Genomic DNA, 17,192 nt, shown 5'->3' with positions numbered 1-17,192 from the left:
AAAAAAAAAAAACCTTTGACTTGGCTACACATCATTAGGATGCACAGAGTAATAGCGAGCTTCAACCTTGGGTTTGACGGTACTGAGGGTACCATCGGGGGAATTGTTTCGACCAACTTATGGGACCACATGAGGGGCGTTTGGCTGGTAGCTTAACCCATGAAGAATCTTGATGTGTGAAGGCTTTTGGCCTTTTTAATCATAACCAGTCAAATAGGTTTATATATATATATATATATATATATATATATATATATATATATATTCAAACCTTTATTTACCTATATATTTAATTTCATTCTTTCATTCAAACCATCCATTAATTTTACAATTCTCTCAATACCCTCATCCAATTCCATTCCATACCTCTTCAATTTCGTTCAATGGATGCCCAAGGCAAATCAAGACAAGGCGGTTCTAGCCAAAAACACAAATCCAAGCAAGATGATTCTAGTAAAGAAATCTCATTTTCTTCTTCCAAATCCCAAAATTACCAACAAAATCCACAATATCAACAATACCAACACTATCGACAAAACTCAAACTATCAACAATACCCGGTACAAAAAGCCTACAACTCATTTCGTATTTCATAGGAAAATATGGGTTTACTCAATACATGCAATATTCTCAAGGGGTTCATGAAACCTAATTCCAAAGTTCTTCGCCCGGGGTATCTTAATATCTTGATGCTCAAAACTCAGAATCATCAGATTCTAGTGACGGGCCCGCCCCCAAACAAGATAACGAGGAACTGTAACTAGTTAACGTGAACAAAATGACTACTCAAAACTAACAGTCATTAGATTCTAGCGAAACATCTTCATCCAACACCCACACTACATCTTCAGATGCACAATTTTCATCCAGATTCGACCAACAACACTAAGAAATAAACCCACCGCCTCGGAGACAACTAAAAGGAAAGAAAGTGGCATCCCTATCATCAACATCAAATGAAATCGTTGATTTGGTCAGCGAAATTGTCGGCATCCACATTTTGAACAAAGTGGAGTCAGGAGAGAAAAAATGATACCGGGATGAAAATTTACGACTTACACGAGAAAATGAAGAACGAAAAGCTAAATTATTGGAGTTGGCCGGTTGGGGATAGAGGAGAGAGACATGCAGTATTTTCTCAAGCTACATCATCACTTGACCGAAGGGCTTTTACGAACTGTGCTTAAACGGAAACGACAAATTACAACAAAATATGGTTGAGAGTTTTAGAATTATCGTGACCACTAGTTAATTTTAATTGTCGTTTTCTTCTTTTTAATGTTGTTTTTTATTATGTTTTTTTTAATCATCTCTTTTTGTAGTATTTATCATGTATTTTTTTATTTATACTAGAGTTTTTTAATTAAAAAATGTTATGTTTTATTTCCTTTTGCATTTTCTATTTTAATTTAATTAAAAAAAATAGTGATGTGGCAGGTGGGTTGAATGAGTTGAAAAATATATTATTTTCATGTGTTGTGGGTCGAAGAAAAACAAAAGAAAAGTAAAAAATAATAATAATAATAATAATAATAATAACTCTGATGTAATAACGAGTTGAATGGACCGGAAAAGATCTACTCTCCACCTTTAGGACCAAATCCATAATCGATATAAACACATTTTATATTTTTTGTCTATCATGTTATATATTATCCTTTTTTGTAATAATCCATCATGTATTAACAATTTTTACATATATATCGTCCTTTGTTCATACTACATAATATTAATACTTATACTTGTTATTTATATAAACTAGTATTTAGCTAGCATACGTTGCGGCGGATTCGTTTTGTAAATTGGATTTTGACGGTTATAATGAAAAATGTTAGGTATCGTTGCATTGTTTGTATATAAATAAACAAAGTTGTTACCACTAACTAACTCTAATATATATCGTCGAATGAAAACGTATTATATATGACCAAATCCATACGTAGGAAATGTATATAAAAATAAACTAGAAAACGTAAAGAAACTGAAATTTATGCTCGCACGTACATAAAAATAACTACGATTTATTTTTTAAAAATTAACGAACGGAAGTTCAAATAATAAAAAACGTACGATTCATACGTCGTAAGAGTATATAAAAATAAGCAGAAAAAAAAAACCGAAAGTTCTAAATTTACGTCAAAGCGATAACCACCTCGAATTTGCACCAACACATACATAAAAATAAGCACGTAAAACATTAGTTTTTTTAAGTTAACGAACAAAAGTTATTAAGGAAAAATCAGATTATACATGATACGAGGAATAAATAGGAAAGTTTACAAAATAAAGGAGGGATGAAAATGATATTTTATAAAGCTGAAAAATAGAGGAGATCAAAGTAATATTTTAAAAAGTAGAGGGAATACGATATTATTCTACAAAATATTTTAAAAAGTAAAAGGATAGAATATATAATTTTTTGAACTATAGGGGCCAACCGGTGGAAGTTTTTAATATATAATATAATTACATTCTAGAGTTTTGTTATCGCCGCAACTCATCAAAGGGTGATCGTGAGGGTGCTCGGGTTCTGATCGGCTCATTTGCAGCCCTAGTTAGAATATTTGATTGAGAAAGAGATGACTGAATTGTTTTTTTTATAAGTTGACTAAAAATCAATTTAATTAAAGGAAATAACGCTAAAAGTACGAAACCACAATCAAAATATTGGAGGCGGAATATAGAAGTCTTACGGTTACTATTTGTGAGCTTCTTTGGATAAGCTACATCCTTAGAGATATGAAAGTAAAATTCAAGGTTTCTATATCACTATGATGTGATAATAAAGTTGTGATACACATAACAGAAAATCCAATCTTTCACGAGAGGACTAAACACCTTGATATTGACTGTCATATAGTGCGGGAACAGTTCAAACATGGATTCATTATACCATAACATGTTCCAACAGATAAGCAGCTAGCAGACCTATTCACAAAAGGCCTTTGTGGACCCCAATTTCAATTTCTTCTATCCAAGATGAATCTTGATGACATTCATCAAAATTCATCTTGAGGGGAGGATATTAAAGTTTCAATCAGGAGAAGTCAAACGCAAGATCAAAAAAAAAGTCCACGCAAGCAATAAGAATATTAAGTCATGTTGGAAAATATAGGGTTTGTAGTGGAGATCTGGATACCAACTTGGATCGTTTGAACACTTTCTGAACTGATATTTCTATCTATGTCTAGGTTGCAAGAAATTCAGCATAGGATAATCCAAGTTGACACTTACAATTCTAGGAATAGAAATCGTAAGCCAAATTGCTAGAAAGATTTTGTGAGTGTATGAAAACTGAGAGTTAATTTTGTGTGTATTTTTCTTCCCAAAAGGAAGAGTTGTTTATATAATAAACGAGATTAGGATTTCATTAGGGTTGGACCGTCATCAGTTGTTTTGGAAGCAAGTCAGGGTAATCCGAATTTAAATGAGGATTTAGGGTTACCAAAACTAACGAGTTTCGTTAGTTTTACCATAATCACCCTCAAGAATCTGAATTTTCCACTATGTTCCCCAGCCAGGGGCTCTGCCCCTTGGACCCCGCTAGGGGCGCTGCCCCTAGACCCCGCCAAAGGGGTGCCGACCCTTTGGAAACCCCGGACCCAGGGGCTCTGCCCCCGACTTGTCATCGAACCGACTTCTAATTCGATCTTATCATGTGTGCACTTCGCACTAACCCGTACATATATTAGAGTACAAATTATGAAGCCCCTTAGTTCACATGTTCATTCCAATTACATAAAATGACATGGTGACCCTAAAATCACCAACAAGTCATTTGTTAGAAGGACCAATTTGTAATTGTAAATTATACATGGTCAAAAATGTAAATATGTTTAGAATTGATAGAGTTAGTTTGACGCTATCTTCCATTAATCTTTTGTATATGTTCTTTTTGTTCATTCAATCAATACATGACGAATTCAATTCTTTTTCTTCTCTCTAATACTTTGAAATATGCAGGTCCATTATTCCTAACCGCTAGAGAGTGGGATGTTTTACAACAGTGAACACCACGTCTTGTCCATGGTTTGTGCCATGTTGTTTGATGAATGCAACTCTCTCTCGCTCTCTCTCTCTCTCTCTCATGGCAAAAATGGTATACCATGCCTAATGTATATTATTATTAGTGGTAAAATAAGATGGAGTGTGGTAAAAATGACACCACACCCTCCAGCCAACGTCACATATAATAATAACATTTATTGATTGAAAGTGTTTGATTTCTCATAGACAAATTATTAGCTTTGCCATTCTAATGATGCTATGAGAAAGATGTTAATGAATAATCCATATCCTAACACCTTATTCTTCAACACATGCTGATTACAAATATTTCTGATTTATTCAATATAAGAAAACTTACCACACATTTCTGTTGTCCTATATCCTATATCAACATATATGCTATAAATTTGAGTGTCAACAGAAGAATAACTCCCTTTAATTTCCCGACAAATACTCAGACTTTATCGAAACAAAAAGATATATATATATACTAACAATATATGTATAATCTCCCATGAACATTACAGAATTAGTGATGAAAAAGCTATAAACATGATATAAAAATGGCATAATAGAATCAATGAGTTACACAGCTGGTTTGTTCTTTGGAGCTGACACGGTTTCAAGGTTTACATCTCCAACACCTTTTATTGGCCCAATGCTGCAACGATCCGTGTTGTGTGTCTGAATTGCATCCTTAATTTTCTGAAACTGCAAAATGCAGTAATACATAAAATTTTAATCATTGTTGATTGATGTTATTATTTGATTAATATTTTTCATGCAATTCCACAAGCATTCACAGGGTGTACAAAACTGGTCCTTGTTTTTTCTTATCTTTATCGAATTTAATCCAAAACTAAAACATTTTTCAAATTTGGTCCTTGTTTTCAGATTTTTACCAAATGTAGTCGAAAAGTTGCTTACTTTAGCAAGTGAACATGAAAAAGATTCAAGTTGTCCATCAGCTCCACGATAAAAATGGAAATAAGGAAGAACTTTCACATTCAAGTTCTTGCACATTGGCTTGTTCTCATCAAAGTTGACTTTCAAGAACAAGATTTCAGGGTGCTCTTGTGCTGTTTTGCAAAGCTGAAAAATAGTAATCAAATAATAACATCAATCAACCATGATTAAAAAAAATATAACAAAAAATGGGCCATGATTTCTTTATCTTACACATAAGATGTGTGTAACAAGTTCTTCAACAATGAAAAGAAAACGGGAATTAGAGAGTGTTTGGAAGTTGATTAGGATAAATTACATTAATACTATACTGATTATGAAATACCTGAAACGTTAATAGCAAAATAAAAGTAAGATTAAGTAAAAATAAAATTACCTTTGGGAATAAAGCACGACAAGAAGCACACCATGTCCCATAGAATTCAACAATAACTAATTTATCTCCAGCCTCACTCAAGGAGTTCAAAAACTCTTGTGTTGAATGGATGTCAATCATATTTGGTCCTCCATTTCTCTCCCACCATTTTGGTTGTTCAGTTTCTGTAATTGTTGCGTGTATCTAAAACATGAATCAAACAAGCATAACTGTTATTCAAATTTTTCATGATGATTTCACAAATCTTGAAAAAGTAGCTCCATAGCTTCATCAACTTATTCCCAATATCAATTCTGCTATAAAAAACAAGATAACGAATAGAAAGAAAAGGATAAATAGACAGGAACGTGGGATATTGTAATGTTATTTCTACAATGTAAAGGAGAGCCAACAGATAAAATATTCTCAAATTCAAAAGCAAATGCAACCTAATTTCTCACTCATAGCACCAAGAAAAAAGCTATTTAGCCTATTTGAGAATCAAATCTGCCAAGACTTATCATTGAATCAAAACCTGAATTCCCAATTCGATGAATTCACATAATTGTGTATAGATTCATTCAAATCGAAGCCAAGTATTTCATGGTTTGTCAATTTCATTGCACATATTGGTTAAACCCCTTTTGAGTTCCAGAAATAATTCAGAAATGAAGTGAACTAACGTCATTCCAATCATTCAATTTTCGAACAGAAACAAAGTAATCGAACATATCCCCGAATGGGTTTTGAATTACTCTCAAACCCCACAATAAAACCCTAAAGTGCTGAAAAGAAAACGAAGATTCCTGAAACTTCACCTTGAATTGCGACGCTTGCTTTCTGGGGTTGATTGCAAATCGAGAATTAACAATAAAATCAGAAGATAAACAAGAATTAGCATCAACTGACAGTACCCTCTTGTTGTTGCTTTTGTACAGTAATTGATTTTGGTGAAGAGAATTCAATGACGTAGATAACGAGGACGAATTGAACGATAGCAACCGAACTAAAGCTGCCATTGCACAGACGCAACAGAGATTGGATTACAAAGGTATATAAAGACAGAATTGATTACAAGGGTGTTTATATGATTATTTGGAGTGTTTGTATTGAAGTGGGAAGATCAGACGCGATGGAAGAAACTGTGTTTCTGGTTTTGGGGATTTTGGGAAGAAACCCGACCTCGATGAGGACTCTGCAAAAAATTTCGATGAACAAGTGAGAGGATTTGTGTGAACCAGAATGTACCAAAAGTGAGTAAAATAAAATAAAATAAATAAATAAATAAAACAAAAGACATCTCGCTTGAAATCAGTTTGGGATTATCCCTTTTCCTTCTAAAATTAGATGATAATCAAACTATAATCTCCAAGATTTGCTAAATGTCAAAATCTTAAATAGCAAAGGACATGTGATAATAATAATAATAATAATAATAATAATAATAATAATAATAATAATAATAATAAATTTGAATATATGTTAGCACAAAATTTTGACCAAATGGTCGCGATTATGAATATTAAGAGCAATAATACCCAATTCAATAGAGATAAAAAGGTCAATGATACTAAGGGCTATATAATCGGACATCCATGATCCAACTAGATTTTACACATAAGAATGAGGGATAATAACAAAGTTTTAACGTTGTTTGTATTTAGTCATTGAATTTTTTTCGTACTTGATTTACTTCTGAATTATTTGAAATTGTTCCTATTTTACCCGTATGACCGATTACAAACCGGCCATTAGGGTAAAATGTGAACATTTTAAATAATTCAAGGGTAAATCAAATATGAAAAAAATTCAATGATTAAATGTAAACAAAATTAAAAATTTGTTACAATTTCAAGTCATTCTCCCATAAATGGTTCTATATGTTATTAAGAATGAGCACAAAGGGAATATAGAGGTCACAAAAGTAAGGATGTTGTAGTAATCGCGTGATATACCTTTATTGCATAAGGTACTAGAAACAACACTTAAAAATACAGTAAAAGCAGCTCTAATCACATAAAAAATGACGGAAAAAAGATTATGGTGGTTTCAGTCATTGTAGATCGTGCGAGGAAACGAGAACATAGGATAAAGAAGTGTGAAGATAACGTGGTGTTAGATTTGAATGAGGTTTACAAGGACACAGACTTTGATTAGAGAGTGAGGATGCATAAGATCAGGGTCGTATAGCAGTACATGAGTAGTATAGGTGTTAGCTTCCTTTACATTGTTTGTGCATTTCGCCTAGTTTTCTTTGTTTTTATTTTCAACTTGTTTTGTCGATACTTTTCTTCCTAGCTATTATGGCTATCGCCATGGTTAGAACTATTAGTATAAATTCCAGCCCCATTGGTACCGTTGGAGCTAATATGTGCTATGGCAGCGGTTACAGCGGTTGTTACAGCAGCTTGAAAGACAGTAGTATCCATCAGTGGGGGTGGCGACAGTGGTGGTGGTGTTAGCGTTGTTGTTGTGTTGTTGTAACGCATGTTAGATTTGCACGGTGGCATTTTTCTTCCATAAAGTTTAAAGATGAAACGATGATGAGTTTTCAATAGCGGTCACAAGTCGGGTGTTAACGGACTAGATTTTTTATTATTCTATGCGTTTTATGTTCCGATTTTAGTGTATTTTGTAAGCGATTCATGATGGAGACCTTCCATAGTAAATTAAACGATTTCAATCAATTTATGAATTTAATAGTGACACTCCATGAAATAAAATACATGCCAATTTCATTGATATATTTTAGTACATAGTATTGGGAAAAAATTGACCTTTTAAGCAGGTCTACAATACATCAATGTAAGGGAAAATTTTGACAGCATATTGACTCCCTTGAATAGTGTAATCACTTATTCATAGGGTCGAACTTACATACAAGAAAGAGTAGCATTGACGCTTACTCGAAAACACCTAATCTATAACAAAACATGAGTAGTATAGGAACTACTTGTGGTGCATGGTATCATGTGAGCCCTGGAATGAAGTCATGAAGGTCTGCATCTCCTTCACTCAGTGCTCAGCCTCAATAACACGCCTCTCTATTATGGTCTGACGTTCCCGATATTCTCTCATCTCAGCTCGAGTTACGATAACTTCCTTCTGAAGGGCCTCGATATGATCCCGTGTTCGACCACGATCTTCGTCTAGACGACGAAGACGAACTGCAGTAACTTCGGTGGTAGCACCAACCTCCATGATCTGGTTGGCGGATGCCCTAGCTTGTTCGCCATGGCGGGCGATGCGACGGACCATGACAGGGAGAGCCCTGTCTGTTGAACCCCCTCTATCGAGGTTGTAGAAACCCCGTTCCATACCATAGGGTGGGCGTTGGCCCTGCTCTTGGCTCCATCTCTTCAAATCTACTGCCCATCGGGGTGTCGGGCCCTGGAAGTTCTGTCTGGGGTTTTGGGCGGCGTGTGGTGGATAGTAAACTTCGGGTTCTAAGTCAATGTCTTCCTCGACTTCTTCTTCTGAATTCTCTTCAGGATCCTCCTCTATCCAGCCACCGTTTCCCTGGTTAAGGAAGTAGGGATCTCCAGGTAGGTGAAATCCTGTCATAGAGTATGTTCGAGAATAGGGGTAAGAGGCACATAAATAATGTAAGTGTGTGGTTTTATAGCATCACAAATTACTCCTATAGTATTTTAAATTTTGAGATTCTTTGTATGGTTTGTTGGTAAGTTTTAGACTTGTCGTTCACCACGACCATTCCTCGACATACGCTAGTCACATCCTGGATAAATATAGTTGATTAGGCTATATTCATCCCATATTTGATTACATACCCCAAGGCCTACTCGTAGTGTTCAACTTATCTTAATACTTTTTGGTTTTGTTATTGTTATGACACTGAACTAGTAAGTATGAATGTACTTATACTTTTATAAAAATAATCATAATATTTTAAAGTATACTTGTACGAAAATGTTACGTCGGAGAGTTTTAGTCCTACTGTATTTATAGTTTGTATATCTTATGTGGTTTGATATACTTAGTTCACTATAAACAATGCTCTGATACCAATCTGTCACACCCCCAAACCAGGATGACGGAAACGTCCGGGGGTGGATGACTTTCATGTATTGTATCATAACATACATAATAGTAACCAAAGCAAACAAGACCATCATATATATAATTGAAAAAGTTACGTCATTGTAAGTGTTACATGTTTCAAAAGTCAATTACAATATGATGACAAAAGATTTGTTTGATGCCTTAGCGCCCCATCCTCAAAAGCTGGTGGTTACCTGTTTTACTAATTCCCTGAGAATACAAGTTGTTTGAAAAAGTGTCAACAATTAAGTTGGTGAGTTCATAAGAGTTTGTATGAATAGTTGTAAGCCTTTCCGTATAAAGTAATCGTGTTTGTTTCCAGAAAATCCGATATTTGCATAAAATGAGTTGTAGTCTGAAATGCTCCAAGACCGAAATGTACCAGTATTTTCCATACTTAAAATAGTAATAAGTAGTTTTATTCGTATATAACCGTTTGAAGAAATGTGTTTTCGTGTAAAATAAACGTATTGTCGTTTCCCCATGCGAGTTTTCATAACCGTGCTAAAAATGAAGTTGCCTGCCGCGACGTTCTTCAGGCGTCGAAACGTTTATGACATTTGTCACCCATAATCCGCCGGTATGACTGTAGCTAACAATCAGGGTGTGGGATCATCAGTTCCGTATAGATCTATACACAAGTATCACGCTCTCTTACGGGAGATTCCGGTTATAAAACAGGACCGTCGTGTATACCTCAGTTAGGTACGATGAAGACAATGTCTCACAAATTTATTCAACGAGAGTACGTGTTTTTGAAATGAAAACGTTTGTATATGTAATTATCCCCTTTTTCCAGGATAGTTAAGGAATGGCGTAAAACAATTATATATGTACTTTATATAATTACACCCTTTGCTCAACGAGTTACAAAGTTGATAAAGTTTTTGTAAACTATACTTTATATAGTTTATTGTAATAAAAAATTTGTACCCAAAATATATATGTTTTTATATATCTTTCTAAGAATAATGCGGGGCGTTTCGAACTCGTTTTTCATATCATTACGTTTTTATCAAAACTTTGCATGTAAGAGTATGCAAGTTTGGTAGTAAAGTCGTTTCACGTATTTATCTGTAACACCCATAAAATTCAAGCAAATTTAAAACTTTTAAAACATTTCCAAAACCATTAACCATTACAAAACTTGTTTTCAAAATGTATCATATCAGAGTATCCCAGAAACAAAGTCATAAAAAGTGAGGAGCTGTACGATCACGCCTTCGCCTTGCCGCGATCCCCTGATGTACCTGAAATAATAAACTGAAACTGTAAGCCCGAAAGTTTAATGAGTTACCCCCAAAATATCGATACACATACAATCCAATAACACAGGAACAAGTAACAGCATGTAATGGGTCCACAACTTTACAGACTGGAATACCTCTGGGCCCACAGTGTGAGTCTGGATTGCCTACCGGGCCCACAGCTCACATCTGGATTGCCACCGAGCCCACAGTACGAGTCTGGATTGCCTACCGGGCCCACAGCTCGTATCTAGAATGCTCCCGAGCCCATAGTACGAGTCTGGATTGCCTACCGGGCCCACAGCTCATATCTGGAATGCTCCTAGGGTTTGTTGGTCACCGCACGAAGCAGTACATCCTCAACCCATCCGACATAACTGATGGGTTTTGATCATAAGAACATCTTATGTGCTCATACAAACCCTAATGCTTGGATCTAGGTTTCTCTATTGTACATGCAAGTCATCCAAGACTATAAACCCTAGATCTAGAATATGATAATCAATATAACATATAAATTAGGGTTTAGATCATACCTTAATTGTTATGTAGCAATAACAATCTCAAATCCTTCTTGTATTGACTTTAGAAAGCTTAGAGTCACAAATGTCACTCCTCTAATGGTTCACAAACACCAAGAGCAAGAGGATGAAGAGGAGAAGAGAAGGAGGCTCTCAAAAACGTATGGAAACCCTAGAAGGAAGCTTGTCCACGTTTTTGAGGCATAAGGGCTCTATATATAGTGAGGCTATTAGGGTTATCTAACAAGGAAACCCTAATTTGGATGCTTAAGCCCTAAGCAACCCATGGACTCCTTTCCTTAAGGGCCTTGGACGATTTCTAATGGGTTTCCCCATAGAATTCGTCCACTCCTTAATATAAGACAATCCATAGCCCAAATTGCAATTATCTTATAATTACAATTCCAGTCCCTTAAGTTTAATTAATCTCTTTTAGTCACAAAACTAATATTAATTAATTCTTGACTAATATTAATTAAACAATATGATTTCTCCTTTAATATATTATTCTCATAATATATTAATAAATCATATTTAATCCTTTCTCTCCATAATTCATCCTATCAAGTTGCTTTGGTGAAGGCAACCCAAAAGGACCATGCACCATCGGGTCAAGTACATACCAAAATAGTTATGGACTTAGACACTAATCCAACAGTCTCCCACTTGGATAAGTCTAATAACTATTCTGCGTATGACTTCAGATCCTGATCTGCAATCGTAGCTTTCCAAAGCCGCTGTCAACTCTGATCCTATCAGATACGCGTGTCCTTTAGATAAGGGATCATATATTCCTCCATTCTAGATATCATATAGACGTGAGACATGGATTGAAATCATTCTCTCATTCTATGTGTTGTTTCCCGATTTCTGATTTACGACGACTGACTAATTGAACAAATCAAATTAGCCCTGGCCCGGCCGAGCACTTTCCTTTGTCATCACTAAATCATCGAGGGGCCCACAGATATCGCTTTTATCCCACATTGGGTAAAAGGAACGGATAAACTTTGACTCAATGCTCGCTTGTACTCACTCACCGAATCACACACAACAATACGTTTTATAACACCAAGTTACTGGTGCGTTTACATATTATCAATGCGCAACCGACTCACAAGATACAACTCACACATCTCGGTTTCAAGAATATAAGATATTATCGTCTCACCAATCACTCGTGATAAAATCCATGAAGCGATCCAAGTGAGCGTGGGTTTAATCCAATGCTCAAATCATATTCGTAAGCACTCATGAACGTTATAGCAACCTTTTGCTATGTCTAATACACTTTAGACAATCTACACACCAATTCATGACAATCTTCTTTCATACCTACTCCCAAAGTATGAGTGATTGTGGAACTTTCAAATAATTCGATTATTCTCAATAACTCAATTATTTAGGAAGTCAAAACATGCAAATTGAAACACAAGAATAATACTAATCTTATATGGCCCCAAAATTTGAGTATAAATAAAACACTTTTATTTAATCACCATATTGATTACTCATTATTTGTTGTTTCGGTTAATCAACTGCTTACTTGAATTATAACGACAATTATCCCATGCTCTTAGCATGCACACCATGTTTACTTATGGTCCCTACTCTGTAAAATAATATAATTGAACAACATTTTCAATCACACTCTTTTTACAATTTCCAATCCTTACCACAAATGTAAGAATACCAAATTCTTGCCACTTATAGAACATGTTGGATTCTAACACTTTATGCAACAGTCCTTTCGTAATGTCATGGCACAAAAGTCACAAAGACTCGGCCAATGAAATCACAAAATGCTCTATTTACAAGACAATTCCATAGACATGAAGTCTCACATTCAAAGTACATTCCTTTGAACATCCTTCTTGCATAAAAGTTTCTAATCTAGACATATAGATTCTTAACGTCCAACTCCCAATCTGGAAACATTTCCATATTTCCCATATAACAACTCATTATTAATAGAATCATATCTAATGATAATAATGTCAATATGGTCCTTCCATTATTATACTTCCAACTGTTCACAAGTGATCAATCCTTGGCGAACCTTAGATTATCCTTGACAGTGGTTTAACTAATTCAGTCAAATCCGATTCTAGTCCTTTTTCCCTCTTAATGCCCTAGGCATTCGGAAAATTTTAGAACGGTCGAATATTACAATGACATGATACTTTACCAGTCTTTTGCTATAATATTTCTATTTGCCATGTTCTCACGATTCGAACTATGAAAAGGGATGTCGTAATTATAATCGAGTGTGAGAATGCAACAAATATTTCCATATATAGAATTCTCTTACGTTGAATCCTTTCAACATAACATCCATATATCTTTTTGACTAAATTTGATCAAAATTTATCGATCTAAGCCTTTAGATTTGAAACAAAGTATAACATTCTCTCCCTTAATTATAGCAAAACAACTTTTCAACCTATGCAACTTTGCAAAGTGAAATTTGTGTTTTCTATAATTAATATTGCTATCTTGCAATAATAATCATGCTCCCACTAACATGATGATTATATCCATACTAGCATAACATTTATGCTCCCACTAGCTTTGACACGTATTCAGAAACTAGCTAAACTTCGAGAAAACAATACTTATTGACTTCCAAAGTTCATTGTTTCTAATACGATATGCTTTGATAAGCTTTTATCTAAGCATCTCAAACTCATACACCCTTCTTTAGACAGCTCGCATGTGTGTCTAAACAATTCCAGAACTTTTAGCAATAAGTCTCGATTGTTCAAACTAATTGTCAAATCTCAGAATTCGAACTATGAAAAGGGATGCCGTAATCATAATCGAATTTGAGAATGCAATTTACATAATCGCTATCTCCTTAAAATCTCTCTTAGCGAAAGCGTTTCCTCACAATCATTTTCATGAAGGAGAAAAACCTTATGACACTTAGATTTTATGGTGCATGTGTTACTATCCATGCAAATTTGTCATAATCATAATCGTAAGATAATGTTCGTGACAAATTCAACCTCTTATGGACAGAACTTGTTCATTCTTAATTTCTTGCCATCAAGGGTCCCACCATTGCTTCCAAGTTATTTAGCAGCTCACCTATGCCAATCAATGTACTTTCATTGATCAAGGTGTTTGCCCTTATGCATTTAATTGAGAATTCGTAGAACTCATATGCATAATCACTCAACTGGATTGGCACAGAAATAAAATTTTGTCAACACGATAGGTTACAATCCTCGAGTCGTGTGCTAGTGTTTAATAGGTTTTCTTCTTGATTTGTTCTTGAAACTTTTCAAGATCCTTTGGCTCCCACTGACCTCTTGACATATAAGATTCTCTTGTCAAGAAACATCTATTGACAAACAAATACTCAAGAGTTAGTGTGTGTCTTTATCAAGACAAACCTACTTACAATTTGGTTACTAGTTGGTCTTTGTCTTATTCAAGACATCACAACTTACAAAAATGTGCAAGTATAAGAACATTTCTACTTAAGATTATCTCACTTACATCACAATCTTAGAGTATAACTCTAAGACTTGATATTGGAACGAAGTATGATACATCTTATCGACTTAACCATTTCTACAATTCACCATCCCTCTTCTTAGCCAAACTAGTGAACTAAGGTATCCTTAGAGGATGAATTGTAACACGATCATAAAACATGATACAAAAGTACTCTCCCTTCTTCTTAGATTGGAGAACCCTTTATCTTTTCTGCCTTCATCGATTCTTCTTATTCGTTCTGCTATTCATTGAAACTTTTCAATAATTCAGAATTACACTTAATCTTGTAAGCATAATCATGTTTACTAGACTTTTAGTAAATCATGACGAATAAACTTATCGTTCTTTGTGGTGGATTTGACCAGTGCACAACATTGTGTACCAGATTTTCTAGTCCTTTACTTGACTCACATACTTATGTGAACAAGGAATTAGTCTAAATTTCCCAAATACGAAGGTTCTCATTCATCACACAATACTAGTTGCATGATTCCAAGTTTCTATCCAATTGAAACTTGGGTGATGAGAAACTTTCCTCATTTGGTAAATTTCTGACATTACCACAAATAACGTAACTAAGAATCAAATCCATTCATAATATTGCTAACAGTAGAACCATTTAAACACCAATTCTCATAAAATCCATCGCAAGGAAATATAAATAAGATAAATCAAAATTTATTTTATTGCGGAAAATATTGTCCTTACAACACGATTACAAATGAAAACTATGTAAATATTACTTAGCAATCTATCCTAACTCTAAAGTAGTAGCTCAAACAATCTGATCTTTGAATCATGGGATCAAAATCCATTTCTTCATTACCAGATTTAGCTCACTTCTTTCCTTTTAAGCTTCCCTTTTCTTCGATTCTACAAAACAATCATGTGTTAAGAATCTAAAATGAACTTAATGGAGTAGGATAGTGGATTTTACCTGATGCAAAGTCATACATCTTGACTCTCCCATCTCTTAGATCTCTCAGGTAGTCAGGGCAGCTTCGTAACCAATGCTCGCTCTTTTGGCAGTAGAAACATATGGATTCTCTTGGAATGGTACAAGGGACTATCTCAGACTCAGCCTTTCGCTTGCGTAGAGAAAACTTTTATGGACTTCCAATGTTACCATTTCCCATAGAGGGTTGGGATATTGATTAACCAGACATATTTGCTGACCGGTGCACCAAATCATTTCTGATTTAGGAGCAATAAGCAAATGAGTCAAATCAGTAAGGGTCATGTCGTGGTCCATCATATAGTACTCTCTAACGAACTTACCATATGATTCGGGAAGTGACTGAACAGCCAACTTCCTAACAATCCCAATCTATCAATATGTAACCTTTTATCCAAGACATGAGCACATATAGACTTTCCATTTTCATGTCTTTTTCCAATAGGGCTTGAGTGACCTTGAACTTTTCAAGTCTTCGAACATGTGGTTCAGGGAGAATTATTGGAGGAGGTGGAGGAATAGAAGCATGATTTCTATTTCCACAATCCAATCATGGAATATCATCTTCATTTGGAAAACTTTTTCCAACGGATTTAGGAAGACCATAGTTGTCAGACTTTGACATCTATAAGACGGGAGAAAATTCAAGTTTAGTTGATTGAGTCCTCAATAAAACACCCAAATGAGATATTAAGGCTAGGACCCAACACAATATCCTACAAATTGGAAGAGGGATGCCGTAATCCAACTCGCAGAATATTTGAAGGTAAGTGAATGACGATTCACTAATTTTCCACCATGAAAAACGAAAAAGAATTTAAGTTTTAAATGTATTGAAAATTCCTAGATCTTTTGAGATTCATTGAATTTTTCAATGTCATGTTTAATCTCGATTATGCCCTTCATTTGTGACTGGGATGCCGAGGATCACAAATAAGGTGTGAATAACCATGCGAATGTACATGATGCCCTCAATGTTACAGTCACCTAATCGACGTGCCGGTTAACCACACACGCTCCATCGATCTATGACAAACATCGAGTCACCCTTCGCTACCAATGCCAAACCCAACTTAGTGTGCCGGTTAGCCACACACGCTCCACTAATTGTCTCGACAAGGGTACAAAGTGTAATTCCATGGAATTGCATCGATTTCACTTTTTCCTAAAGTAACTAAGATTTGGGGATTTAGTAAAAACATTTAGTTACTTTATTCATTATACTTTTAATGAGGAGAGGGTTCGCCCTATCCTACCCGTTCGGCTAACGACCCTCCACCAGTCAAGAGTGCGGTGGGTAAGAGTAGATACCCATTCAATCGCCATTTTATAGGTAATTTCCTTAAACACCCCTTATAGACCAGCTTCGTGAATGAGGCCTACTAACGGTAAGACTAGCAGTTTAAGTTATACATATATAATATTAGACTTTTAATGTTATATATAGTATAGGGTGTATTTTACACTTTTAAAATACTAGGTGGTTTAATTTTTTAAATTAAATTGTAAACCAAAACTTTATGGATTTATTAAATCTCTTTTAATTATACACTTTAATTAATTAATAAAACCAT

At 34.9% G+C, this 17,192-nt stretch overlaps 1 protein-coding gene across 1 annotated transcript; it reads right to left on the bottom strand.

Moving 5' to 3' along the window:
* Positions 1-4,468: 4,468 nt before the first annotated feature.
* Positions 4,469-6,595, bottom strand: LOC145117491 (thioredoxin-like 2, chloroplastic). The gene is made up of 4 exons (XM_079053776.1): positions 6,148-6,595; positions 5,351-5,533; positions 4,936-5,100; positions 4,469-4,719 (listed from the first exon to the last, which is right to left on the bottom strand). The coding sequence occupies exons 1-4, from the start codon at positions 6,346-6,348 to the stop codon at positions 4,594-4,596; spliced, it is 675 nt and encodes a 224-aa protein (XP_078909902.1). The 5' UTR covers positions 6,349-6,595; the 3' UTR covers positions 4,469-4,593.
* Positions 6,596-17,192: the final 10,597 nt, after the last annotated feature.

This window comes from Lactuca virosa, chromosome 5 (genome assembly GCF_052849685.1).
Source record: "Lactuca virosa cultivar CGN04683 chromosome 5, Lactuca_virosa_CGN04683_v6, whole genome shotgun sequence".
In the NCBI taxonomy this organism is placed as follows: Eukaryota; Viridiplantae; Streptophyta; class Magnoliopsida; order Asterales; family Asteraceae; genus Lactuca; species Lactuca virosa.
The sequence above is the reverse complement of the archived record's forward strand: the minus strand, read 5'-3'. Positions and strand labels throughout refer to the sequence as shown.